Genomic DNA, 27448 nt, shown 5'->3' with positions numbered 1-27448 from the left:
TCTTTGGGCTCTAGCAGAATGAGAATCAGATGTTTTGTGCTGGGAGAACGATCTCTCTCCCACCCATCCGGCTGTAGCCTGCAGCTGGAGGCACGGGTACATGTTTGCTACGTGGTGACAGGAAGGTGAACATTCCACCCTCCTTCCGTCATTGGCCAGCAGCTGTGAGAGAGAGTGCAAGAAGAAAGAACGACTCGTTCTGTGAAACAGTGTTTCTTGAGACCCCATTTTCCATCGAAATATTGATGGTTCTTGTGCAGGAACCTGTGTTGTGCCAAATTCCACCCCACATCAAAGTCTCTCATGGACCCCAAAATGATTCTACAAAACTTTTTTTGTACTCTACAATATCGCTTATTAGAGTGTGCCATCTTAACCATCAAAATACATCAACTAATGTTGTATGTCTACATGTCCAAAGCTACAGATGGTCAAATTAAACATTTCTCTTTTTTGCGTTTTCAGTTAGCAAGCTAACTGATTAGCCTGCTAGCTGAGCATAACCAGTCATCCTAACACCTTACCATACCGTTAACTGATTAGCCTGGTACCTTCCGTACTGCTAACTGATTAGCCTGAAACTTACCATAACGCTTACCAACTAGCTTGCAACCTTACCATAACACTAACTGATTAGCCTTTTACCTTACCAAACCGCTAAATGATTGGCCTGTTACCCGTAACACTAACTGATTAACCTGATACCTTCCCATACCGCTAACTGATTCATCTGATACATTCCGTACCGCTAACGTATTAGCCTGATACTTACCATAACGCTTAACAACTAGCTTGATACCTTACATAACACTAACTGATTAACCTGAAATATTACCATACCGTTAACTGATTAGCATAAAACATTACCATAATGCTAACGGACTAGCCTAATATCTTACCATACCGCTAACCAATTAGCCAGCTCTTTACCATATTGCTAATTGATTAGCCTGATACCTTACCATACTGCTAACTGATTAGTCTGATACCTTACATAACACTAACCGATTAGCCTGATGGCTTACCATAAAACTAACTGATTAGCCTGATGGCTTACCATATTACTAACTGATTAGCCTGATGGCTTACCATATTACTAACTGATTAGCCTGATACCTTACATAACCCTTACTGATTAGCCTGATGGCTTACAATACCACTAACTGATTAGCCTGTTACCTTACCATAACACTAACCAGTTAGTCTGAACCTTGCCATAACGCTAGCCAATTGGCCTGATTCAATGGCATAACGCTAACCGATGAGACTGCTATATTTTAATAATCTACACAATTTTCTTATCCTACATAAGTTATAATACACATAATAGCAATACTTCGTAGAGGGCTTTTTGATCAGGCATTATAAATGACTAGCCCTTGGGGTCCAAGGCGGGACCACAGGTGCTTGGCTGGTGCATCTTACGACCGGCCAGCATTTCCACTGACTTGAGAACCGAATGATGAAGTAACTGACTACATACATATCCCATAAACAAACACGCTACATCATAGTCTTAGTTTACAAAAGTTATGACCTTTGAGAACATATTTCAACATCCAAAGTAATTTAAAGTTTCTTTAAGCCATCACAAGGTGGTAGAAAAATAAAGTGTCTTGTAATTTTCTGAAAACTCTGCTTGGTGAGGCCGTCCAGCCTCCAACGTTCACAGTTTCTGGGCCTCTGGTATGGGCCATTGCAGAGCCAAGTTTTTCCAACAAGATCTGCCTTTTCTGCAGTAGAAATGGTTCCAGGCTGTGGCAAAATTTTACATTTTCCAATCAAGCACCAAATAGAGTACCCAAAAGAAGTTCTGTTAGCCAGTGGAATTGCTCTGTGGTCCAAGGGGGGTAGGATTTTGATGGGGCATAGGATTTGGCATGACACCAGCACCCTGTCAGTGGAAAAGGGGCTTGAGTGGAACACTGCCCATGTGGAGATATGGACTTCCTGTGTAAGGAGAAAACAGCTCTTTCAGACTGTGTAAGCGGACTAGCAGACATCCTCCACTGATCTTTTGTTGCTCTGTCGAACACTGAAGGAACACTGTGGTCTCCTCCTCCTCCTCTCTGCCCGCTCACAACTCAATTTCAATTTCCTGCAGGCATTTCACTGCAAACTTTTTCATCTATCTGCCTCAGACTTTGGTTCCCAGACTTCACTGGGCTCTTGGGTGAGGGATGGGACAGCGGTTGAGACTTTTTGACTATCATATGAATCTCTGCCTTTTCTTTGAGCAGCACTGGAGGTGGGGTTACAAACAAAAGCCCTTTCAAATGGATCTGCATCACCAGTTACACTACACAATGGTGAGGAGGGGCCTTAAAAAAAGTCAACAAATAATTCATATCGGCCTTTTTGGTCTGAGTGCTGGAATGTGGGCCCTTGAGTATAGTAGGGTGGGTCAATGTTGTGGGCTACCGCAGAAATATACAGCCTTACCGTACATGAATTAATGCAACAAGGATGAGACGGGTGATGGTGGAAATGCGAGAGAAAGACTCCTGAGTTCATCTTCCTCTGAGGTCGCAGCTGGGCCGCTCCATTTAACAGGATTTTGTTCCCAGCAAACATCAGTGTACACAAAGGTTACTTGTTGTTTGACTTGGCCTTGTGCAGCATAAGCAAAGCTGCATCTCTCAAAGAAGCTAATATGTGTCTAAACACTAACCAAAAATTGGAAAATGTTAAAATAGAAAATGAAATTAAAAATAAAAATAAATAAAATAAAACATTAAGTAAAAGCCAGGTAAAAATACTCAGGGTGCAATTTAAGCTGTGCTTGTTTGGCAAAGCAAAAGACAATGAAAAACCTATTGTAAAGAGGTAACACTTTACAATAAGTTTCTATTTGTTAACATTAGTAAATGCGTTATCATGAACTAACAAAGAACAAAACTTTGACAGCATTTATTAATCTTGGTTAATGTTCATTTCTACATATACTAAAACATTTTACATAAAAAAATTAAACGTTGTATATGTTAACAAAAGTTAATGCAATATGAACTAACATTAACAAACAATGAATAGTAGTACAACTTTTTTAATAAATTAACATCAACCAAGATTAATAAATGCTGTAATTAAATTGAAAATTATAATACCAAATGCATTTACGAATCTAACATTAACAAACGGTACTTTTTGTAAAGTGTTACCTACAGAGTTAAATATTCAATCAAGATATAACTACAGTATCTGTAATTTTGTCTTGTCCATCAGATTATAAAAACAAATAAAAAACGTGTGTGCAGTAATGCACTTACAATAGTAATCTACCACACCGGAATACAATTGTATAGTACCAGGAAAAAAAAAAAGTTAAACGCACAATTATGACATTGTTTTCGAAGTACAGCTATTTAACACATATTACAAAACTTTTACGTGTTAAAGTGAGACTAGTGTGCTAGAATCTCATAACAACCTTGCTATAAGTTATCCAATCGTGATTCTTGTCATGACCTTGTAAAGCCAGTAAACCTGCTAACTTGCGCATAGTATTTTGCATGGAAGCACCATAAATCTGGAAAAAACTTAGCTCACAAGAACTACTTCTGTAACCCATTAACAAGACGTCCATCCACCTAGGAAAGTAGTCCAACTTAAAAAAGATCATTTAGATAACTTCACAGCTCAAACGACAGAGAATTACTAAATAAGTGCTTGAACAAAATACGAACTTCACATTTCTGCTTTTAGACCCTCCAATACAACTGCCCCATACACTTCCACTCTTAGTGAATTACTATAAACAATTTTTATTTGTTTTTACAAACTGAGGGATGAGTTATCTTCTTCGAAATTCATTTTCTTTAGTTTAATAAACATTCAGAATACCTTGACTATTTAAACATTTCTGTCAGTGTTCAAATCCTTACCACATTATTATGGACTCTGAAACCTTTAAATATATCAGAAAACAATAATAAACAACCGATTTCTAAACCTCAAGCTCTCGGCTCTACAAGCTGATAATCGACATGCGATGTCAGCAGGCCAATAAAGAAGATGGAGTGTGAGAAACTTTCAAGCTGAGTTTTCAGCCAAGACAGGCAGACGTGGAAGAACACAATAATATTTCTCTTATTCTGGCCACGCAAAGCAAAAAAAGGAAAACAACTGCCATCAAACCCATGAGGAACTGTTTGGGAAGTGAAACCCGAGCACCTTAAGTAGGTCTGTTCCAGATGAGGCCAGTTATTCCTGGCCGGTGTTGAAAAGAGGTGGGGGAGCCAGGTGGGGACCTCGTAGCCCCTGACTACCCTTTGGGACATGATTGCTCCGCTCCACCCTGGCGAGGGGGGTGATGGAGGGTAAACCTGCTCTGGAGTGATCGCGATCGCTGAACGGACCAACAATCCAGACATAGGTCAGTCACCAGTCAACTGCTGTTGCGTTGAATAATTGAGGATCTCCGGACATCAGGGTGTGTTATTATGGAACAATGTTGCCTGGTGATATTGAAATATTACCACCAGAAGTCCACGACAGGAGTGTCCAAACGCTATTCTTAAACAGCTCAGTCAACAACCCAAAACAGCCAACTATATATATGTGTGCCATCTCATCAGGGATTAGTGACACGCTTAAAATAACGTGTCTAATATCACTTTAATCTGTGGAGGAGCTCAAAATGATTTTTTTGCCCTGGAAGACATTTTGATTTGACACATTTAAGATGTGCTCATATCTTGTAGTGCAAACATTTTAAATGGCACCCATGTAGTTAGACAATGCAAAGCAGGTAAAGCTAATTAACTCTTATTGGGTTTCCTATACCATGGCCCAGTTAATATGACAACTAGGGATGCACCCAACATTTTGGCCACCAAATATTTTCAAAAAGAGAGAAAAAAGGCGCAAAGATAAATAAAACCTGCACCAAAATAAAATCAATTAAAAAAAAAATCATTTTGGTGGAAAAAAGCTGCATGAATGCGCTACGATCGATGTTTAACCTCCTGTTATTTTTGGGTCATTTCTGACCCGTTTAAGAGTTAAAAACAGTCAAAATCTAATTTTTATCTTGTATTATTGGATTTTCCACAATAATTAATAAATGTAAAAGTAAAATAAGTTGTATTACATTTTTAAGATGCTTATATGACTACTTTTGTGCAAAGTCAGGATGTTTTCAGAAGTTACCATGGTGTTGCTAGATGGTTGCTAAATAGTTTCTTATTAGCTCAAGTTATAAGAGACCATCCCCAAGTCTCTATGTTATCTTGGTCCCTAGATATGTGAGGGGACATTTCCAGTGGAAGTCTCTGGGATTTTTCACAAATGTTTTCTGCTTGCCGGACATTTATATTCTGAAATAAAAATCTTTTGAAATATAAACCACGATTCTGTATTTACATTCAAATAAATACAATGTGTAATTATTCAACTTATCAGCTTTTTTAACTCAGAATGAAGGGTTTACTGTATATCTGCTGGAGAAGTACAATATCACCACTGACATATGTCAATGTTCATGTTTATGATCAAAAGGGAGGTGTGCTGTATATCTAATCTATACTGTACTGGATGTAATGCAAACTTTGGTTAATGATAGATGATACATCATAGAAAAGTAGTCAGTTTACATTTTACAGATTTTAGTCAACAAACTGAAGTCTAAGCAAGCATATGGCGGTTATTTTGGCGACTGCATCCAAAACTTTCAAGCTTGTCAACTTTCATCAGTTGTCTAGTGCGAAGGAGGTGTTATCCAATCATGAATCATGGAAGTGCCAAGGAGACTGCAGATGTAAAGATTTATAGTGAAAAAGGAGTTACATTTTGGTCTGTTTCTCAACCAAAACTGATCATATTTCTTCAGAAGACATGGATTAAACCACTCAAATTATATGGATTACCTTTATGCTGGCAATATGTCCTTTTTGGAGCATGAAAGTTTTGTACCCCATTGACTTGCATTGTAGGAACTAACACACATCATAATATTGGTTGCACTTTATTTTACAGTACATTTCAGTATACTTACAATGTACTTACCCAAGAAAGTATTGAGTAATATTAGGCAACTACTTGTCCTTAATCTGGGTTAAGGTTAGGGTTGGGGTTAGTACCTAGTAATTACTGTACTTGTTGTAATTATATAGTGTTCCACAGAAGAATGGGTATTTGCAAACCATGAGAGTGATGATCCATGTGTGAAAAAAAACCAACAAAAAAAAAAACTGGCAGCCACGTTTCATCTTGGTTTAATTAGCATTCACAGCATCACTCGCACTAGGCCCACTGTTAAAATGCTTCAGGGTAAACCTCCACTCACCAAGTCGGCTTTGCTTTTCCCTGCAGGCAGTGGACAGCTTTGCGAGCTTCTCGTACTTTGCAGCCAACTGGAGCTTGCCATTCTGAAGGTGCGGGCGGCGTGACAGGCTTTTTTCTGCAAGACTCCGATTGGTCACTAACAAGGTTTCCCTGTCCAGCTGTAGCTCCTGGAACTGAACACAAATGCCCAGTTATTCACAACAGCTCAAGAAAAGAAAGCAACAAAGCTGAAGTCAATTCAGAAATCAAATTCAAAGCCTGGACACAAAGATCAGAGGTGGAAGGGAGATGAGTTAGGAGAATTACAGCACCCGACAGAATAGAGATGATTATCTTTACAAATGCCATTGCAAAACACTGATGAAAATATTCTAGTAAATGACAAGAGAATTTTCATTTTTGGCTGCACTAACTCTTTAAGTCCACTTCTAACATACTTTGTTATTCACTTCTGTATCTTAGATTCTCAAACTTTTTCTTTCTTTCTTATTATTGATTCACTCATACAGTATGTACCGTATGTTGAGGAATGCTTGTTTCACCACTCTGGGTTTTTATTAGGTGCAAGCAAACTTTTGATTTCTGAATGCAGCTCCTCAAACCAGGCATCAAGGTCAAACCACTAGAGGCAGGAAAGAATGAACACTGAGAACTCTTATTCTAATTCATGAATTGTGAGCCGTACAGACTGAGTGTGAATAATGCAACTCAATACATTAAAATTCCTGATGGATCATATGAGGCTAAACTTTTACACCAGGCATAGAATCCATGAGGCAAGAGAGATTATAAGGAAACTAAGAAAGAGAAAAGAATAGCTTCCAGCTTTATATCAATGTGACTGATTACTTGAACTAATATGTGTATTGAAAAGCTTCTTGTGTTTCATGAGAACAGAGTGGGTTGGGTATGGTTTGGGAATGGGTCCATATCTGGTCTATGACTAAGTATTAGATTTAATCAACACAGGTTACATTCACAGAATGCAGCAGAACGCGGTTGTCAGTCCTCTTAGGGGGGCGTTCATACCAAACACGTTTTTGCATTCTTCTGTGCTGTTTTTCAATTGTTTTTTTTCTATACAAAGTTGCACTAAAAATACAAACATGCTCTCAATATAACCAAACTGTGTGAATCGTATCCAGCTCCAAACACTCCAAACAGGACTGACAACAGTATTTTGCAACTGTGTGTGGCAATGTAGCCTTAGATTCAGTTTAGTTCACATTTTAGGAGTGCAGCTCAAGGCCCAATTCATGACGGAGACAGAAGAGCTTCAGCATTGAGATCAAACCACAAGTAATTTCAGACAAAAATAATAGACACATAAAAACATCATACAAAGATAGAGAGTATCTCGGAGGAGACTCATCACAATTTCATTCTGTGTAACATTCATTTATATTTCTATAAATGCCAGTTGAAGGTTTCCAGATGAAAGCAAAGGAGATTTATTCCACTAATTTGCTGTGTGTGTGTGTGTGTGTGCGTGCGTGTTAAAAAAGGGGACATAGCCTGGAGCTGCAGTGGAGCCAGTGCTTGATTAACTAACCGCCTCAGTCTGCCTAATTACAATAAAACGAGGTCCCATGATGAAATAATCCTGCCTGCATGGCTGTTGGACAAATCCATCCACGTGTCCTTTAAACAAAGGGCCATCATCCGGTAGGGATGTACTGTACAAATATGTATATGTTTTTTTAAATCGACTAGTCGGTGGGTTTCCTGAATGACTAGTCGCCTAATCTGTCTTAAAGGAATATTCCTGGTACAACACAAGTTAAGCTCAATCAAAAGCATTTGTGGCATTATGTTAATTACCAAATATATATATATATATATATGAATAACTTTTCTTTTAAAAACAAAAAACAAAAATCGAGGTTACAGTGAGGCACTTACAATGGAAGTGAATGGGCCCAAGTTTTGTAGGGTTAAAGGCAGAAATGTGAAGCTTATAATTTTATTAAAGCACTTTTTAATTGTTAAAATTTTAATTGTTAAAATTTGTGTATTATTTGAGCTGTAAAGTTGTTGAAATCGTTTTTACTATCGCTTTAGGATTTACAGTGTTACATCTTCAAAATGTTGGTACCCATTCACTTGCACTGTATGGACCTACAGAGCTGAGATATTCTTCTAAAAATCTTCGTTTGTGTTCTACAGAAGAAAGAAAGTCATAAACATCTGGATGGCATGAGGGTGAGTAAATGATGAGAGAATAAAACTTTTAGGGAGAACTATCCCTTTAAGAAGCATTTACATAAAAAGCGAGCTTACATTCCAAAACAAGACAATAGAATGAAACAAAAGCGTTTTTAAAAGGTTGACAAACCAAAGACGTTTGTCTGGGATGTTCATACTATACAAGCTGTTGGATAGCTAGTTGACCATCATGACCCATCTCCAACATTCGGTTTGACTGTCCTAGATGACACGGCCTGAGACCACTGGATAACTCTAACCACTGAGGGAAAAGCATAGACACGTCCAAACCAACGTCCTCATGGAAAGCATTCGCAAAGTGCCTCAAAGTCCCAGACATCAGTTGAAACCACAGACCCCGACTTTCACTGTAATTGAGGCCGAGCGAGGGTTTTCTTTTTCTGTTGCTGCAAGGAATATTAACTGCCAGTTTTATGCATTTCAAAACTTGGGTAAAATTAGGAAGCCTGACTGTGCTTAGCTGAGCATATAAGAGGATTAATGATTTATTCACTCAAATAATATGAGAATTCTGCCTTTTTTTTATTGCTGCCCAGGACCTCCAAACATGGTGGTGATATTCCCACTGGTGGCACATCCAATACGGAATCTATTCGGCTGAGGGGAATGTGAGAACAGCAGTCCCCTTTGATCAAGCCACCATCTACGATGAAACAGGAATACTTGAGCTGCTTATAATATCTCAAAAGAGCATGTGTGATCAGAGAGGTTATTTGATAGATAAGGTTATTTGAGGTTCTTTTCATTGGGAAATTACTTCAAACCTCAAACTTTTAAGGTCAATTGCTTTTTTTCAACTCTCGACATAATTGCTGTTTTACATGCGGTTTGCACAACATGCCTTTGAGATAGAATGGACGATGACAGCATATCAGGCCGTGGAGACGAATCTTTCAAAATAGCACAGCACTTAAAGACCAGATAATCATTTTCTAATTAATGCAATATTACATGTAAGTGATACATAAATATGCAGAACTAATCCCTCATCAAACGCAGACGAGAAATGTCATGCAGTTTTTCTGATCGCAGAATACTAAGTGATTGCAAATTACACGCATCACTATCTGCATGATGAATGGAGCAGTGAAGCTTAAGACGCAAGCACACTGGATGGAACTCCATGTTGTCACAGTGTAATGCAGAACACACATTTTACTGAGGAATTTTTGCAGCCACATGAAAGAAAATGCACATTGCCCATCAAATCACAGAAATATAGCCTAGTTTAACTAATGCTTAAGTCATCTACCCAAGTAGGATATGTTACTGGATTAACATCCTGGTTGGTCCTGAAGCAACATTGCTATCAACAAATCAGATTTTAGGGTTAGGTTTAGGGTCAGGCTAAAGCCCAGAAAACATACTCTACATAGGTATGTTATCGTTGACGCTTCTAGCTACGCAAACTCGATCTTACGTGTTGCTGCATTTTCAGAAACATGTCAGAATGCATTTCATAACACAATTAAAGTATGCATTGCATTCTCAACCTTGCCACAATTAACTTGGGCATTAATGTAAACTAAATGCCCCTGCACACTTCCTACAAAAAAACGAAAGGGTGTGACGTAATTTAGAACAACATCTGGCCAAAAAGAAGGCGTTTTTGAGTTTGTTTCTGTGGTTTGGTGGTTTGTAACAGCTTGCCAGGGTGAACTTCCAGAAAAAACCCTCTTACCGGCTGCTTAACACCTTACTGGCATTGGTCAACGTCATCGGTAAGTGTGACCTGAAGCTCCTCCTACTTTGAGGCCAACAGCTAATTCCCATTCAGTCAGTTAAGATCAGTCAATATGAACACACCGGCATTCAGAGTTTTTAACGAGCTGGTGCAAATTGACCTTTATCTGTACGATCATTCGCATAGAGACATTTTCCAAGAACATGTCATCATATTTTTTGTTGAATTAGTCTACAAAAGGAATCAAAGTGCCCATTAACTCTTTTTTTATATGCTGCTTCACTCATGTGCATTCTGGAGTGAAAACCATTCACACATCTGCCCATAGTGGGATATACCTCTCTTATCGTCATTCTTTTGTGTGTATTCTACCCATTAACACTCTTTTACACCCATTTTACATAGTACAAGACCAGTGTCATCGTAAATTACAATAACATAGTGCAATCGCTGCATATTATGGCCACGTATAGCGCATTAGCGCCATGAATGCAAAAGGTAAACATTACAAATTACACATTATCTACTGCATATGTATTACTTTAAATCATCACTGAGTGGTTAAAACAGCTTCTTTTACTAATCTTGGAGTTCTATTCATAGAATGAGGCATAAAGTCATTGATAACAAATTTTAATGTCACATTAGTTAAGGTTTTACATGTAGTCTTGAGCGTCCTCATCTTTACATGTACTTCTAAACTCCCCAAATATATTCACTTTAGTTGCATAGTGTGAAATTTGGTTGAAAATGTGAGTGATTTCCTCTCATTGTAGTGGAGGGTTGCACATTGAGGGAAAGATCGATCTTGGGATTTAAGAATCGAGATCGAGATCTTTCAAATGAAGATCACGATTAATCATAAAAACAATATTTTTACCCACCCTTATTCCAAATCAGTGTCTTATGAGGCTCCAATTGAGTTAGGATGCTCCCATAGAAGACAGGAGACAGCATGGCAGCTCACTAGGTTTGGGAAAATACCCTTTGATTCTGGTTTTGGTGTTAGTGGTTTGAACAAAATTCTTGTCAACCTATTATTTCCCTCTGATTTCAGGGCTATAGAAATTTTAGTTTGAACATTGTGCCAGGACTAATGGTTGAAATGATCGGATTTACGAGATGAGCGCAATTTCCTTTGAGTTGGGGCCGTGTCAATTAAAGAATCAAGGCGTAAGCAAATAGGTACTGGTCATAATTCAAATTTACTTGTAAATTTGGACTCATTGTACAGTTCTGTTTGTGTGCATTTTTGTACTGCTGATGAAGAATAGCGATAAAGCTTGCAGGAAAATAAGACTTATAATAAGATGGATTTGAGCAACATTTCCCATCACTATATGTGGCTGCTCAAAAATTATAAAACAGATAGAAAAAGCATCAATTACACGCCTATGAAATGGCTTTCCTCTTCATTTTGTCACATTGGTGCCAAAAAGCTTATTGACTTTGTCAGTAAGTGGCAAAGAGAGAAAGAAATATGAAATTGCAAAACAAGTCCATTCTTTCCGACTAAAATCACTTAAACAAACATCTCTTCATAATTACGACTTCTGATCTCGAAAGTACAAACTTCCCAGGAGAAATTGAACGCAGCATAGAAAAGGATGTTCCAAGAACATTTGGGTAAATCACGTTGTTAACTTACACTACAAACTAAAACATTATAGTTACGTGTTTTAAGATTGGACTGTGTCGAGGATGACAAGCTCTCAGCTCTCATAAACTGTTTTACATTACTGCAGAACAGCACAGCACACTCTGAAGAACAGATCTCTTCCCCCTGCGTTTCCATGGTTTCACAGCAAACACAGAGCCCACTATCTATCCAAAGAATAACTTAATGTTTCTGAATCAATTTAAAGATGATACAGATGTTGTCGTCCAATAAATGAGGCAAGGCCGTAACCACAATATACACTGAAGGGGACAAGTCCCCTCCAATAATCAGAAATGGCCAGATTGTCCCCCCAATAATTGATATCCTTGTTGATGTTCTGCTGCAGTTCATTATGCACCACTTGTCATTATTGTCTTATTGTCATTAAGTTGTTGCAGGAATAACATAATGGTTTAAAAAGTTACAATGTTTAGTGTGCTCAGTAGTCTAACACCGCTCATCAATGTCATATGAGAAAGCCAATCAAATCGATGAAGGTGGGACTAGGTGAGAATCTTGTGGTTTATTCCAGCGGTGCGCATCAGTGTCAGCAGTTCAGGTTAAGAGTGCTTGTGTCATGTAAGATGTCAGTAAATAACTAAACATGCAATATTTGACCACAGTTTTATGACTGAAATGTTGTACAGACCTACAGTAAATTACAGTAATACAGTAATGTACAGTACGTGATTCGTATGTCATTCTTAATTTAAATATTAAAACATTAACGGAGCAGTTTTCAGCATATCAGGCACAAGACAAAGAGTGAATGTGTGTATATTCTAAAGGAATAGAATTAATGTGGTTATCTGGGAAGCTTTTGAAGGAACTTTTTAGAAAATTCACTTAATATTGTCTTGATCTATAAATGATCTATAACACAAAGTAGAGCGTTTTCACTAGAACATGGTAAGACCTGTGACTTGTGGCCTCAGTTGAGTTTTTAGGTTGAGGCCAGCACAGTGTCATATATTTTTAATGCAAATATTATTAGGTAATAATATAAAATCAATTTACGATTTTCTAAAGATCTTTTTTATGTCTTTAATTAATTCAGAATTTTGTACAGCATCTCCTAAGAGTCTTTTTTTTTTTTTTAAAAGAGACCACCAGTTAAAGGAGTAGTTCACCTAAAAATGGAAAATGTACTTTTACTCACCATCATGTTAGTCAAAACCCATATGCTGTTACTTTTTCTTGGAACATAAAAATAGATATTTTAAGCAGCTCTATTCCATAGAATAACAGTTTGTGAACAAAAGGACAAATACTATAAAGCATTATTAAAGGTTCAGTATAAAGACATCATAACAGTAGTCCATATGACTCGTTCATTATATTCCAAGATTTCTGAGGCCACACAACAGCTTTGTGCTGTATGGACTACTTTTATGATATATTAATAATGATTTTTGTTTTCTATGGACCTTGACAGTAGTGCTCAATATGAACTGTTTTTGTATGGAAAAGAGCAGCGTTCAGGTTATTGAAGAAAATATTGTGTTAAGATTCTACTGGGAAAAAAAACACAATGAGGGCAGTAAATAATTTTGTGTATTTAATTTTTGCTAGCCAGCTGTCACAGTCATGTCAGTTTAAAGATGACTAAAGATTCAGCACAAAAAATAAAGATGACTAAAACAGGCAAATTTCTAGCAATGTAGACAGTAACTTTTATCTTTTAAAACCAAAAATTATACAATTTTGGGCCTTTATCACATTTAAGGCCTTCACACAGAAAATTATTGCATTCAGAGGCTTTAATATTTCAAAGGACCAAAGAGAACAATTATATTTGTGATCTCAACATCCATGACCCCCCCACCCCAAAATGGTTTGGTTTCCACCAATGTTCAGGAAATGGTTACGGCCTTGAAATAAGTTCAAATGACTGCAGAGATCCTGACACGATGATAAATTATTTGGGTAATGAATTAGATATGGCTTGCTATATACTGTATTTTCAAATCCGAAGTGTGGCTTTGGCGGATACAGAGTTCTCCTTTATTCTTCTACAAAAAAACAAAACAAAAAAAAATCCTTCTCTGTCTCTTTCTTTTGCACTAGCATCTATACTAATCCAGCTACTTTGAGAACTCAGTTGTTTTTGTTCCTCATTTGTAAGCCTCTTTGGATAAAGGCATCTGTTAAATGACTAAATGTAAATGCTACAGATCTAATCCGTTTTCACTCAGCACCCAGAAATTACACTTACCCTGATGCTCCGCTTAACAATTATGACTGCTCAGCAAGACTCTGTATTCATGTCATTTTTTAGAAAAAGGCAAATGTAAGCCTATACATGAATATTTATCATGCATTCTAAATAGGAGCAGCATATCCCAAAACCTGTTGTGTAAAAATATGCATAAATGTTAACGTTTAGCTAGGCGACATGCAAGATTTCTGGTGCATTACAAAATAATAATAATAATAATAATAATAATTAAAATACGACAATGACAGCTTTAAACTCCTTTTTGTCCAAGAGCCCTTTAATTAGGGTCTTTATTTGAATACTTGTTTCATTTTGGATGTTGATTTCTTTCCTTCATTCTTTTTTTTTTCTCCCCAATTTGGAATGCCCAATTCCCAATGCACTATAGGTCCTCATGGTGGCGTAGTGACTCGCCTCAATCTGGGTGGTGGATGATGAATCTCAGTTGCCTCCACATATGAGACCGTCAATCCACGCATCTTATCACGTGGCTTGTTGAGTGCGTTACCACGGAGACCTAGCGCGTGTGGAGGCTCACGCTATTCTCCGCGGCATCTACGCACAACTCACCACATGCCCCACCGAGAGCAAGAACCACATTATAGCGACCACGAGAAGGTTAACCCAATGTGACTCTACTCACCCTAGCAACCGGGCCAATTGGTTGCTTAGGAAGCCTGACTGGATTCACTCAGCACGCCCTGGATTCGAACTTGTGACTCCAGGTGTGGTAGTCAGCGTCTTTACTTGCTGAGCTACCCAGGCCCCCGATTTCTTTCATACTTTCAGTAAAACAATAGTTCCAAAACCTAGAGAGCTGCTTTGTCGTCTACATAGGCAGATTCCTTCTAAAGCAGAGTCCGAAATGGAACCACATAAGTGACTGATTTGGAACGCTCTACATAGGCAGCACACAATCAGTGGAGCTTATGTGAAGCACATCGGAGACTTGACTCATGATTGATTGCAATAGAGTTTGACATTAGCATGGTGCTCAGCTGTTAGGCATATACAGTAAATACATATTCATAGCACATACTGTATATTAAGTAAAATAGTCTATTTGCAATTAGATTTAATTATTTGTATTTATACTTTTTGGTATTAAATGGAATATATGTGCTAGGGCAGTTGATTTAACGCGTCAATTTAGTGAGATTTCTTATATGAAAAATAACACGTTTATGCAATTAATCATGCCCCCTAACCATATATAAATTCCGTAAAGGAATTCTCCAACCATCGGAGCAATTCAAGCTTGAAGTACCACCTTGATGTCTTTGCAAATACGGGTCAGTAGGGGGCAGTCTGTGCAGCCTCAGCTTATGGTTGTACTGGCATGTTGAGGCATGTTGCCTCATCAAACCAACGAGATCAGTAAAGACGGGGCAGGAAGTAGTCAAGTCAAGTCATTTTTATTTGTTTAGTGCTTTTCAAACACATGTTGTTTCAAAGCAGTTACACAGAAAATTATGTTGTAACAGGAAATAATGCTGTGATGTCTTAAAGTCCTCATTGTGCAGTTTAAATGAATAACACGATTGAAAATCATACCTTACAAATTACTGACTTTATGGCCCAGTCAGTGAGCAATCCTAAGTGAATGTGGTAAGGAACACAAAACTCCATAAGAAGCCAGGCTTAGCTGGGGGAGCCAGTTCCCCTCTGGCTATTACGATGCACCACTGCACTCAACGACAGCTGGACAAACCACAACAGAATGCAGGGATCTTAAGACCTTGACATAGCGTCCAAAAAAAAAAAAAAAAACGTGCCATTTAGGGTGCAAGATGCTGAAAACCAGTATGACGCGATGCAACCCAAGTGAGATGCTCAAAAAGTGTATGTCTGATGCAGACAGAACTCAGAACGTCCTGTTAGAGATTGACAAACTCAATTGCAAAATGGATTGCTGTTAAGAGTATGCCAATAATACACAAAAGTTCAATGATATGGAAATACAAGGAACAATAAATAGCCACTTATTTGACAAGCACATCACGTAATTAATTTGATTAAAATATTTAATCAATTGACACTCCTAATAAGTGCATTTATAATCAACATTCATTATAACTTGTCCACTATCTTAGATTACTTTTATCATTGAGATCGACACAATGCATTCTTAGATTACTTTACTTGTGAAGGATACATGCAATGTTGCTTTAGATGTTGGAAGTTATCTTTGCTAACTTGGAACACCCAATTGAAAAGTCCAGCATTTTTGGCCATCAGAATATGTTGTGTTTTTGATGCTGGTGTCCCCACTAGGCTTTTTAACTAGCTTAACCAACTTCATCTGAAGGACCATGCAGGTAGGCCAGCATTTTTGCCAGTAGACCAGTTGATGAGCATCATGGCTATACCGATCCAGCAGTTAGGCCTGCAATCAAACCAGCCATACTGGTTTATGCTCTTTTCAGCAGGGTAGCCTTTTCCTTAAAATGCTATCTAGGTGGGCAGCTCACCAGATTTTGGAACAGTTCCGCTATAGTTTTGGAAATTTTTTATCTCTTTTCAACCAAATCGTCCACAGATTAAAACATGATGCACTCTGTCACCTTCCACACAATTCATCTGTGCATTTGGAAAGGACATGACTTGTCTTGGAGAGGATGTGGCGTCGCATACCATAATGGCAGAGGCAAGACACATACGCCAAACAACGCTCTGATCAATCTTTTGGCTACTTGGGCACATTAAAGAGGAACATTGGAAACAGTCCTGCTGCTCTCTCTATCTCTCTCTAGACTTTAGTATTCCATACTGCTGAGTCTGCTGCATGCGTCATAAGTCATCCAGAGCCAATAAACGTCCAAGTCCAGCGCCTGCTGGTGTGCTTGTCTTTCACAACTTGTGGTCGGATACTGAGCATTCTGAAGGCAGAGAGCACAGCTATGGCACCCTCACAAAAAGACGGCCCATGTTTAGAATCTTCAGTATCTCTGTTCTTTGCCTATTTCCCCTCTCTCCCACTGTTAAATGCAAAAGTAAAACCCCCCGACATACAGAGAACATTTGAAATGGCTCACATTTTCCCTAAACAGGAACTGACACAGACTATCCATTTCCGCTTGCTGCTGCCTGTTTGTCTGTTTATACACTGTGCAGATGTAGATCCTCTGGAGACCATGTGGTCTGGATGATATAATGGTCATAAAACAAATATGACAAATAGATTACTTACAGTCACAACCTTGAAAATACCGTAAAGGAATATTTCATCCAAAAATGAAAATGCTGTCATAATTGACTCATCCTCATGTTGTTCCAAACCTGTTTGAATTTCTTTGTTATGCGGAGCACCAAAGGAAAAAACATTAAAAGAATATTCCAGGTTCAATGCAAGTTAAGCTCAAACAACAGCATCTTTAGTGGCATAATGTTGATTACCACAAAAGAATTATTTTGACACGTCCCTCCTTTTATAAAGAAAAAAAAAGAAAAAATTGAGGTTACAGTGAGGCACTTACAATGGAAGTGAATGGGGACAATTTTTGGAGGGTTTAAAGACAGAAATGTGAAACTTCAAATTTTATAAAAACACATTATTTGAGCGGTAAAGTTGTTTAAATCATTGTTTTTACGACGTAACGTTGTCATGGCAATGAAGTTGTAAAATTGGCTATAACTTTCCATAGAAAAGACAACTAAGCGATTTTATTACACTAAAATCATGTTAACAATCATATTGTTTATGTTTTGTAGCTATACTTTTGAAACAGTGAGTATTTTAACGCTTACGGATTGGCCCGTTCATTTCCAATCTAAGTGCCTCACTGTAACACAGAATTTTGCTTTTACAAAAAAAATGACAACAATTTAAATTAAAACTAACTTAAAGGAATATTCCGGCTTCAATACAAGTGAAGCTCAATCGACAGCATTTGTGGTATAATGTTGATTACCACAAAAATGTATTTCGACTCGTTCCTCCTTTTCTTTAAAAAAAGCAAAAATCTGGGTTACAGTGAGACACTTACAGTGTCCTGATCTAAGGGGGAGAGATTGAAACTGCACCAGGCTGAGGCACACTCTGTCGCAGCGACGCTCATCCCTCAAGCGTGGACGCTTAATGCAGCTAGATTATAACATAAATCACAATATATATGTGTCACTGTGCATTTCTTATTGTGAAGAAAATTGGCAATACGCAGCATTATTAATAAGAGAGAGTTTTTTTTTTTTTTTTTTGTGAGTTAAAGATGGATTGAAGTGAACAGAAAGGTGAGAGAGGGTAGTCTTCGCCCCATTATACACAGCAACAAAATAAGTTTTTGATTTGTTTTTGTTTTGGCAGTAGAGAGTCAGTCATATCACAGGAAGAGCAAGTTTTGAGGTAAAAAAAATTTTATGTATGAAACATGGATGTATTGTTAACAACAATACCAGTAACATTCATTAATAAAATAAGGGGGGGGGGGTTACCCTTTTTCACCCAATTTGGAATGCCCAATTCCCAATGCTTTCTAAGTCCTTGTGGTCACATAGTAATTCCAGAATTACGAATCCCAGCTGCCTCCGCATCTGAGAACATCAACCCGCGCATCTTATCACGTGGCTTGTTGAGCACGTTGCCACAGAGATATAGCACGTGTGGAGGCTTCACGCCATCCACCGTGGCATCCACGCTCAACTCACCACACACCCCACTGAGAACGAACCACATTATAGCGACCACGAGGAGGTTACCCCATGTGACTCTCCCTCCCTAGCAACCGGGCCAATTTGGAGACCTGGCTGGAGTCATTCAGCATGCCCTGGGATTCGAACTAGTGAACTCCAGGAGTGATAATCAGTGTCTTTACCACTGAGCTACCCAGGCCCCCCCAGATTTCATACAGAAAGCAACAGAAAATAGCAAACATGTGAAGCCAGATGATTAATGAAGTCTACACACATTGAGCATGCAGCGCAAGCACAATATGGAGTTTATTAACAGAGGTTCGGGAGGAGCATGTTAATTTTAATCTGACAAATCACGGCCTGCGAGTAGGAGTATATAAGCCACTGCTTACCTGCTTCCTGTGACAATTCTCCTGACATGACAGTCTTTCCGGCATTGGCCCCGCCCATCCACAACAGAACCATGCAACGTCTTATTACTCTGCTTGAAGCATCTGACGTCCTCATCAGATAAGCCATTTTATCACAATCATTACGTTATTCATGGAAGCTGCCATAGCAGCTCACTATTTTCAGACATCGTAATATGGTGGCTGCCACTTTAATGCAGTAGGTGCTTTTTCTACTCTGCCTTTCTCCCTTTCTAACCATTACTCACCGAAGAAGATCCAATTGCGTCGAGGCTGCCTCCGCAAGACCGGCCACTGCTTCACCACATACCAGTGCTACCGTTTCATAAGGCCATGCTCAGGTCCTTTCATCGTAAGTGTCCCTGTTCATTCCCACGTGCCTGATTGTTTTATTCCCGTTCTAGCGCACAGGTGGTTCCTTTTAGCTTAATTGCGGTGCTTCAGCTGTCTCCTCTCACTCTCTCGCAACTCCTGAGAAAACTCCTAATGCACTGGAGCTTGAAGAGCCCAGTGTGAAAGCTGGAGGAGCTGAACATGCAGCACCAGCTGAAGCCTGGGCTCTGATTCTCCGGGGATCGAGCGGAGTACTTCCTCCTCACAAAACTATCGCAAAATATATATCGTACGGCAGGTGGCAGTCATACTCCTAAGGAGTGAATGGCCACAAGTAAATCCGTCAATAATGATCGCAAGTCCATTTCTCCTGCATTTCAGTATGGAGCACAGAGCCAAAGCTCTTTATTTCTCAGATCATTTTATGCAGTTTTTTTCACATTGCTTATTAAGATGTATTTCCCAGCACATGGGAATGCGAGGCCGCACCCATAAGCCAGCTGATTAGATGCAAGCCCCCTATAGCCGCATAAAGGTCCTTCGTTCAAACCTTCCACAGGCCCTCACGTGAGGTTGCCTCCGAAAGCCGACTGTTCCAGTGCAGTTACCATGATCTAGCACTCCTGTCAGCCTTCGATTTGGTGTTTCCTTCACCCAATTTGGGGGGGTTATATATATTGCTCTTAATAATGGTTCTACTACAGCATATTATCCATTCACCATCCGTTTCATTCCTAAACCAATTCAAAGGCATTTAACCAGATACCACAAAAGGCTATCTGAACGGCATCCTTTTTCCATATTCAATATTTGGCAAGTCTGCCCCAAATTTCTCTCTTTATTAAATGCTCAGGCACCAGAATGCCTCTAACCATCGATATCTTAACAAAATGCGCAACAACCCTCTGCCTTGGATACCATTAAGTAAACACAGCTTGCACACTCAACGCTATGTTTATCCTAGCCTTCTTTGGCTTTCTGCATTGCTCAGATATCACTGTCAATACACAGTTTGAACCCAACATTCATCCCACCTTCTCAGACCTGCAAATCATAGACAACAAAACAATCAGATTTTTCATTAAACAAAGCAAAACAGATCAAGTTAAAAAGGGGCATTCGATTTACATTTTCAACCTGCACATCCCCATCCAACCTTACCAATTTCTCGCTTACAGATATTCCCACATTACGTCCCCTCTTGATCTTCTATTCACCAATGACAATAACCATGCAGCTTCAAGATTCTGGTTCCAAAATCACCTTAAATCAGTCCTCCTCCAATCTGGCATCCCGGCCAAATTTTATTCCAGTCATTCATTCCGTATCGGCGCAGCAACCACAGCTGCCCAATAAAGGTTTATCAGAACAACAAATTAAATCTCTCGGTCACTGGTCCTCAGATGCCTATCACAGCTACATCAGATCTAATTGTTTCCACATCAGGAAAGCTCATCAATCACTAATCAGCTAATCCCCTTATCTGTACCACCTATCTCTATCACTCATGTCACCACCTGCCACCGTCTTGCTACATCCTACATGCACATGCGCGTATGTGTATTTCTTAGCGAGGGTGCGCGTGCAGATACGTATGTGTGTGTGTGTGTGCATGCGTTTATGAGTATGCATGTATGTATGTGTATGTGTGCGTGCACATACATATATATATATATATATATATATACAGGTGCATCTCAATAAATTAGAATGTCGTGGAAAAGTTCATTTATTTCAGTAATTCAACTCAAATTGTGAAACTCGTGTATTAAATAAATTCAATGCACACAGACTGAAGTAGTTTAAGTCTTTGGTTCTTTTAATTGTGATGATTTTGGCTCACATTTAACAAAAACCCACCAATTCACTATCTCAAAAAATTAGAATACATCATAAGACCAATAAAAAAAACATTTTTAGTGAATTGTTGGCCTTCTGGAAAGTATGTTCATTTACTGTATATGTACTCAATACTTGGTAGGGGCTCCTTTTGCTTTAATTACTGCCTCAATTCGGCATGGCATGGAGGTGATCAGTTTGTGGCACTGCTGAGGTGGTATGGAAGCCCAGGTTTCTTTGACAGTGGCCTTCAGCTCATCTGCATTTTTTGGTCTCTTGTTTCTCATTTTCCTCTTGACAATACCCCATAGATTCTCTACGGGGTTCAGGTCTGGTGAGTTTGCTGGCCAGTCAAGCACACCAACACCATGGTCATTTAACCAACTTTTGGTGCTTTTGGCAGTGTGGGCAGGTGCCAAATCCTGCTGGAAAATGAAATCAGCATCTTTAAAAAGCTGGTCAGCAGAAGGAAGCATGAAGTGCTCCAAAATGTCTTGGTAAACGGGTGCTGTGACTTTGGTTTTCAAAAAACACAATGGACCAACACCAGCAGATGACATTGCACCCCAAATCATCACAGACTGTGGAAACTTAACACTGGACTTCAAGCAACTTGGGCCATGAGCTTCTCCACCCTTCCTCCAGACTCTAGGACCTTGGTTTCCAAATGAAATACAAAACTTGCTCTCATCTGAAAAGAGGACTTTGGAACACTGGGCAACAGTCCAGTTCTTCTTCTCCTTAGCCCAGGTAAGACGCCTCTGACGTTGTCTGTGTTTCAGGAGTGGCTTAACAAGAGGAATACGACAACTGTAGCCAAATTCCTTGACATGTCTGTGTGTGGTGGCTCTTGATGCCTTGACCCCAGCCTCAGTCCATTCCTTGTGAAGTTCACCCAAATTCTTGAATCGATTTTGCTTGACAATCGTAAGGCTGCGGTTCTCTCGGTTGGTTGTGCATCTTTTTCTTCCACACTTTTTCCTTCCACTCAACTTTCTGTTAACATGCTTGGATACAGCACTCTGTGAACAGCCAGCTTCTTTGGCAATGAATGTTTGTGGCTTACCCTCCTTGTGAAGGGTGTCAATGATTGTCTTCTGGACAACTGTCAGATCAGCAGTCTTCCCCATGATTGCGTAGCCTAGTGAACCAAACTGAGAGACCATTTTGAAGGCTCAGGAAACCTTTGCAGGTGTTTTGGGTTGATTAGCTGATTGGCATGTCACCATATTCTAATTTTTTGAGATAGTGAATTGGTGGGTTTTTGTTAAATGTGAGCCAAAATCATCACAATTAAAAGAACCAAAGACTTAAACTACTTCAGTCTGTGTGCATTGAATTTATTTAATACACGAGTTTCACAATTTGAGTTGAATTACTGAAATAAATGAACTTTTCCACGACATTCTAATTTATTGAGATGCACCTGTATATATATATTTAAACCAGGGTCCTCCAATTCTAATCACAGTAAGAGCCCTCCCTTTCCAATGTGCCGTTGAGCCAACCCAAATTCACACGTATAGCGGGCTCCCCCTTTCGGAGCGCTGAGTGGGCTTTTCCGTTCGGATACAGAGTGGACCCACATTCGAATGTATGCTGGGCTTACCCGTTCGAATGCAGCGAGCTAAACCACTCTTTCTTTAGAGCAGTCTCCCGTTCGAATCGCAGTGTGAGCCCTCCCTTCAGAACGCAGCGTGAGCCAACCCTCGTTCTCACCTTCCCCGATCGATTGCATGCTGGGCTTATCCGTTCGAATGCCGTGAGCTAAACCTCTCTCTCTTTAGAGCAATCTCCCTTTCGAATCGCAGTGTGAGCCCTCCCTTTCGAACGCAGCACGAGCCAACTCTCGTTTTCACCTTCCCCATTTGAATGCCGTGAGCCCATCCAATTCTATGATGAGTGTTGGTCTCCTGTTTGAATCGCAGTTTAGCCCCCCTCGACCAGCCATCATACAAGAATGCACCTTCAAAAAAATGCATAAAATGCTCCCTCTATATAGCTTTTTGGGGGGGGGGAGAACAAATTTTCAGAAGTATCCGCTAAGCAAATTTACCATATAGAACTGCTGCCAGCTTGCTGTACTAAATGTTTCCTGCCATTGTCATGGTACTGATTTTCCACCTTAATGCCTTTTTGGGGGTAATCAGGACTTGAGTCGAGTCTCGAGCTCCGGGCCCTCCAGTATATGGACAGCAAGCCAAATAAGGGTACGTTTACACGACAACGATGTACTAAAAACGGAAATGTTTTTCCTTTGCATTTTTGAAAAGTTTCGCGTACAGACGACAACGTGGTCAAAACGATCCCCGTTCACACGGATCCGCGAAAACGACTAAAATTCTGTATTATGCATGCCAGGCCAGTAGTTGCCGATGTCACTTTGTAAAGAAACACTACGCGCCTGCGCACATAAGCATTCTTTCACAGAGTGGTGAATACAAACAATGAAGATGGCGATCGATGGTCGTAGTAGTGATGCAGTAAATCTACACTTTGCTGGAGAAGCGTCAATAAACTCAAAATCTTGAGCAGCACAAACACAGTCCTGTAGTCCGCCTTTGTAGTTTTGAATGTCTCGCGCCCGTGCCTATAGACTGAACACGTAATACGCGTGTGCATGACGTCATCGTTTTCACAAATTCGCGTTTTTGTATGTTTACACAGAGACGATAACGGCATCATTTTCAAAAACGTGCACTTTGAAGCCCGTTTTCAAAAGTTTGCGTTTTCAGGCCCCAAAACACCGTTGTCGTGTAAACGAACAGCCAAAACGCATAAAAAGTTTTCCGTTTTTAGTTGAAAACGTTGTCGTGTAAACGGACCCTAAGTATACCTCTTCTATTCAAGATTACTTTAACATACAAACTACTGAAATGGAGTTAATTAACAGAGGTTCGGGAGGAGTATTTTAAATTTAATCTGACAAATCACGGCCTGCGAGTAACATACGAACTACTGAAATAGAAAGACTATCTGTTTAGAGCAAGATAGTTTGGCTTGGTCAATAAACCGTGAATGGCTAAAGACCTTCTGTTTGGACAGATCAGTTCCTAACATTGATGAATTCAAGCTGAGTCCGATCCTCTCCTTTGTAATCTTAATAAGCACATAAAGTGTGTCTCATTGGATTTCATAGAAAAGAACACTGCCCTGGTTTTACAGAGCACGTTCCATATAGTAAAAAAACATTATAATCTCTTGCGAGGGAATGACGCTCATGCATACAAAAGCAATAACTGTAACCAGCTCACTAGACCATAGCGACCCTTTCATTGCGGTTGCTCTTGGAGACCTCAGCATGTTAATGAATTGACCTGTTTGTGATGGGAATTGTGATGGGCTTCACAGATCACAAGCTGTTAGGAGTTTGACCTCTCTGGCCCCATCATATAGCTCATGCATAGCTATTAATAAAGAGAAAACTTTACACATAAACCATATAATGTGTAGATTATGTAGAGTTAACCATGTTGACATGCAATATGTGTCTTCTGATGTATGATGTATCTGTATTGGCAGTTATTTGTGTTGGTATGATATGCTGCTGCTATTGCAGACACATTTGCAGATTGTCAACTTATCTAATGGCGCACGGCTGCTCTGTTAAAGGAATATTTCAGATTGAAGACAACTTAATCTCTATATATGGCATGCTGTTTATTAACAAAGAAAATTATTTAGACTCATCTCGCAGTCTGCAAACAAAACGGAGAGAAGCATTTACAGTAAAGCACTTACAATGGATGCCTATGGAGCACTTAGAATAAATATTTAAAATATGCTATCTCTCTGTTTCGAAAGAATAACTGTAGCTCTTAAATATTGTGTTATCATGAGACTGGTATGATAGAATCGCTTACCAGCCTTATCAGTGCAAAGTTATTTCCAGTCTTTCAACTCATGTCATGACCACGCAAAGGCAGAAACTTTCACATAATATCTGTGTGAGGATACTAGGAAAGGACATGATGTAAAACATTGTAAACCATAAACCATCTGTAGTGGAATACATTTCAAAAGTAACCCTCCCAACCCTGTATATATAGTTACTTCATTTCTATATTCATTGTCTAGTTATTTTTAATTAAAGGGACAGTTTACCCAAAAATGTTAATTATCTTATCATTTACGCACCCTCATGCCATTCCAGAAACACGGCTTTCTTTCTTTTGCAGAACACGAAGGAAGATTTTTAGAAGAATATCTCAGCTCTGTTGGTCCATACAATGCAAATGAATGGTGACCAGAACTTTCAAGCTCCAAAAATTACATAAAGGCAGCATAAAAGTAATCCATACGACTCCAGTGGTTTAATCCATATTTCAGAAGTGTTATGATAAATGTAGGTGAGAAACAGATCAATATTTAAGTCCTTTTTTACTTTACCCACATTCAGACGTGAAAGTGAAACTGAACAGGCATCAAATGTGACTTTCAGATGTGAAAGTGGAGATTTAGAGTAGGCCTATCAAAAGGACTAAAATGTTGATCTGTTTCTCATGTTGTTATTGTTGATATTAAGGGGGTTGCCAAGTAAGCCAGAACCACCACTGTAAGTCTAAATTAATTTCTGTTTTTATCACAGAAAGCCATTCTGTGGTTATGAATGCAAGCCGTTAATACAGCTTAAATTGCATTTATTCCATTAGCCTATATTCTTTATTTTATTGGAAAATTGTGTAGGTTCTATCACATTTTATTAAGGCTACAATTGTACTTATGACCTAGTACAAATATATTTGTCCATACATTTCAAATAACACAGTTATGTGTCCTGCAGGATCTGGTGTGGTGCTACAGCCATTTAAGTCTCAAATGTCATTTATTCCAGTATAAAGTGACACCGGATCAGTCCCAGATGAGAAATGATTTTCTCTGCTGAACATGAATGGAGCACCATTCATTTCTGATAGCACCTCACTGTGAAAGGGCGATTTAATAAACATGTTGAGCCAGGAAATATCGCATTTCATTCATTCGTGTATATTTAACACACAATGTTACAAATCTCTTTGAATGTATTTAACTCATCACACAATCCTCCACCACAGAATCTGTCAGGCATAAATGCAGTGAGCTATAAGAATAATAATTATCGCATCGAGTGGAAAATATGTATTTGTTCCTGTAAACAATACTGCACGAATGATATGTTGCAGAACTATCTGGAAACATTATTATTAAAATGTGAAGCAGCACTGAAGCCTAGTATAATAGTTCTCTTCGTTGTTTACTTTTTAAGCAAAACTTTATGCAATTTATCAGAGAGAAGCAATCTCTGATGAACATTTCTCAAAGAAAGGTTTGTGTGAAACATGATTTGATCTGTGAGTCTTTGTAGTACGTCTGCATACAGTGCAATGGTGTGGTGTATATATGAAAATCAATCCCCAGTTTGTTTAAATGCCAAATACAACATCTGATCCGAGAACAGAATGACAAGTATGTAAAGAAACAGTCCACAGATGTCTAAATTGTTTTTGTGAAACGAAGAAATACCTTTTCACTGAGTCGCACGACCTGATTTATTTTGTCTTCATCTTGTAGGAGCTCCTGTAGTTCACTGGTATTGAGGACCCTGTACCCATCTGGGTAAGAGTTCAAGTCCCTTTTCTGGGACATTCTTGTCCCGCTGAGACACACTAAACAACTCCGTTTAGCTGGCAATTAACTTCCATTTTGCTCATGCTGAACACGGGAGTGGTGCTGGAGAAACTGTCGTCGGCATGAAGGCGCACCACTGATTGCAGAGAAGACAATGCACAGAGACCACAGCAGTACACGTTTACAGAAACCTGCAGTTCCTCCTTCCGCCGCAAGGGGGCACATCGTCACAGTCAGAAGAGCGGCCGCACAGAATTTTAAAACAGTGCTGTCTGTTCGGTGAATCTCATGAAAACCTGTCCAGGCCAGACCCAAAAAACCAAAAGAAAAAAACAAATTTACACAAAGAAAATCATATTTACAGATGATTTCTTAATGTTCATAAGAACATTAAGACTGTATGCATTGGGAAGTTTCCCTCCTAATTTTCCTCACTGGAAAATGTTTGTAATTCTCACGATCAGTTAGTGATGATTCTCTCATTAGATTATATTACATGTACTCTACTGTACTCTACTGTAGTGTACTGTACTGAACTGAAGAAATTAGAATCATCC

At 39.1% G+C, this 27448-nt stretch overlaps 1 protein-coding gene across 1 annotated transcript in view; it reads right to left on the bottom strand.

Moving 5' to 3' along the window:
* The window catches only part of LOC127439899 (vacuolar protein sorting-associated protein 37D-like), a 48909-nt gene extending 21844 nt beyond the window's left edge, over positions 1–27065 (bottom strand). Inside the window, exons 1-2 of the mRNA XM_051696197.1 lie at positions 26787–27065; positions 6287–6458 (exon numbers count right to left, since the gene is read on the bottom strand). Of these exons, the coding sequence (XP_051552157.1) occupies positions 6287–6458; positions 26787–26909 (295 nt within the window). The 5' untranslated portion in view covers positions 26910–27065. The remainder of the gene's footprint in view (positions 1–6286; positions 6459–26786) is intronic.
* Positions 27066–27448: the final 383 nt, after the last annotated feature.

The sequence above is a fragment of the Myxocyprinus asiaticus genome, chromosome 4 (assembly GCF_019703515.2).
Source record: "Myxocyprinus asiaticus isolate MX2 ecotype Aquarium Trade chromosome 4, UBuf_Myxa_2, whole genome shotgun sequence".
Classification (NCBI taxonomy): Eukaryota; Metazoa; Chordata; class Actinopteri; order Cypriniformes; family Catostomidae; genus Myxocyprinus; species Myxocyprinus asiaticus.
This window is presented reverse-complemented; position numbering and strand designations above follow the sequence as displayed.